At 43.6% G+C, this 2,714-nt stretch overlaps 1 protein-coding gene across 1 annotated transcript; it reads left to right on the top strand.

The window, feature by feature from the left end:
* Window positions 1-149: 149 nt before the first annotated feature.
* EAH_00065850 (hypothetical protein) lies at window positions 150-731 on the top strand (the record flags this gene model as incomplete). Its single annotated transcript, XM_013392791.1, has 2 exons — window positions 150-187; window positions 536-731. The coding sequence occupies 2 exons, from the start codon at window positions 150-152 to the stop codon at window positions 729-731; spliced, it is 234 nt and encodes a 77-aa protein (XP_013248245.1).
* Between the last annotated feature and the right edge of the window lie 1,983 nt (window positions 732-2,714).

The raw sequence follows: 2,714 nt of genomic DNA, 5'->3' as shown, positions 1-2,714 counted from the left end.
ATATATATATATATATATATATATATATATATATATATATATATATATATATATATATATCTTAATGGTGCAGCCATTGTGGGCCTGCAAATGGTGGAGTTGTTTTTGTTTGTTTTTTTTGTCTTCAGATTAATCTCGCAGTCAAGAGGATGCTGCCTAATAACCGGCTGCGGCAGCTGTTCTATAGGTAGGCGAGCGTTAGGGGCCTGTTTCGTTAAGCTGCTGTAGACCGCGTGTTGTGTTTATTTCTTGATTTGTTTATTCTCTGTCTCATTTACTCCCTTTTGGGGTGCTGTACACACGCACTGCTGCCGATGGCCGTTGGGCTGTACGTACACCTGCTGCCTGCATGCAGCTCTAAATCCTGTTTAAATGCGTTGAGCGTATTTTGATAACTTCTGCTTTCTGGAATGGAGGCCAGCGCAGTTTGTCTTGTTATTGTGGTTGTGTTTATGTTATTACTGCTGTTTTTATTGTTCTTTCTTCTTAATTTCTTCCATGCTGCATGCATGCGCTGCATACGTGCGCTATGCAGAAAACTGTTTGTATACCCGGGGGCCATCCACCCGCACTGGCAGCTGCCGCAGGTGGTAGTGCCGGCGCTGCCGCCTCCTAAGGCCCCTCACTGCCCCTTCTCTTTGACGCTTGCATCACCAGAAGATGCAGCGGAAAGACTAAGACAACTTAATGAACTGAAGGCATCTGTAGAGGCGGAGGCCCAGGGCGCATGAGGTGTACGTACACCTCAACAGAGGTAGATGGGAGGCGTTTGCGAGCCTCCACGGATTCATTTTAATTTCTCGTTTTTCTCTCCTGTTTATTATTGTGGTGGAATTACGCCGTCCTAGTTATTGCTGCTGTTGCTGCTGCAGCTGCCCCATGCGTCTAGTCGATAGACAGGCACCAACCCACTACACATTTGCCTGCAAGCGAGAACAAATGGAAACTTCGTTTTGCTCTCCTCAGTATTCGATTAAACGACAGCTAGCACTTTCCCCCTGAATCCAAGGCGACACGAATTACCCCAACAGCAACAACAAGAAGACATAAGTGGATTGCACGCGCAGTTTGTTTGAGTGGTTTGAGGGGTGGAGTGGGATAGAAGATGTATTTAAAACTGCATAGAACATCCTCGTGCAACTGATGTACTCTCCTCGCCAGGTGTACAGACGGACGCGGAATTTTGATTTCACCATCTCGCGCGTTTCCTTTTGCGTTTCTGTCGTCTTAAGACAACTCTGGCGGGCTCAACACGGAGAGGAGAAGGCCATGATATATTTTCTGCATCTTTAGCTGTTAAAAAGCCCTTCTGTGACTTAGGTCGCAGCAAGACTAGACGATAAACACCGAAAAAGTACTATTTTGTTTGTACTCTGCTGAGGTCCAGTGGTCACCGTAGCAGAAATTACGCGTAGGCAAACAACGCAGCATTGAGGCGAAGGCAAAGATTAATCTGCTGGGGAATTAAAAGACTTATTTTTCATTTTTATTGACATTTCTGTTGAAAAGAGTCAAAAGATTCGGAAAGAAAAACGAAGTCCGGCTGCTCTCCTCCCCGCACGCGGAACCCGGCGCGACTGCATTTATGAATGCGTTCTGCAAATTGCCACATTGTGGAATTTAACGTATAAAATATGAATTAATTGACAGAAATAAAAGCATTTTGGTTTTCTAAGTCCATATTTCGTCGCAGTTTCCGACGTATTTGACAACCCAGGTGTACAGACAGTAGCCGGTTGGCTTGCAGAGAACGGAGGGAAGCCTGCATTATTAGTGCAAATTTTGTCGTTTTTCTCTACAAATAAAACTTAAATGAGGATTTGACATTCTACACAATAATTCTGGGTGCTCTTAACGTTTATTTCGCCACAGATCCGCGTCTTTTTTTGCTGTCGTTGTTATTCACTGCCCTCATTCACTCTGCCCAACATAGAATACCACTGGAAATCACTAACACTTTTCATAACTCTTCTTTTCAGTTGTTGTTTTTGATTCCTTTGTTTACAAACTCTTAAACTGCAGCCGCCACCCTTCACAACGGCTTCCGCAACCAGCAGCTTTATTTCACTCACTCGCGGTTTCCTTTACAGTGACGTCCTGGAGAGAGTTAATTAAATACTTGAAAGAAAAAGAAACAGTTGAAGGGCAATAAAGGTCCTTAAGCCTCCAGCTCATAACCAGGCGTCGCTTCGATTCCTTGGGTTTGCTGGGGCGTGTTTCTGTCTGTCTTTCTGTCTGTCTATCTGTCTGTCTGTACACTCCAATTTGTCCCGTCTTGTCCTGCAGAAAATGTTAAATTTCTTCGGCCTTCATTTGTTAGAGCCGTTCTGTTGAGCCGAGCAAAGGGCTGTTGTGTAAAAAGACTAACTTAAACAGGTATTAACGAAAAGAAGAAAAAGGCAGTCGGCCTCATGAGACACCTGTCATCTCTATAATATAAGCATTATTATTATCTATAATATAAGCATTATTATTATCTATAATAGTTTGATCCATTAGCAGTCTTCCTCCTGTCTTTTGTTGCGGTGTACATACACCTGCTGCTGCTGAGTGACTCCCTCTCCATTCAAGTGCTGTCCATATCTGCCTTCAGTAGCAGCAAATGCCTTTGTTCGTATTTTTATTGTTTATCACTCCACATACACTCCAACGAAAACATAAATGCATCCGCCAACCCCTTTGCTCCTCCTCTGCATCCCTCATATATATATATA

The sequence above is a fragment of the Eimeria acervulina genome, genomic scaffold (genome assembly GCF_000499425.1).
Source record: "Eimeria acervulina Houghton genomic scaffold, Eah_scaff2289, whole genome shotgun sequence".
Taxonomy (NCBI): Eukaryota; Apicomplexa; class Conoidasida; order Eucoccidiorida; family Eimeriidae; genus Eimeria; species Eimeria acervulina.
The sequence above is the reverse complement of the archived record's forward strand: the minus strand, read 5'-3'. Positions and strand labels throughout refer to the sequence as shown.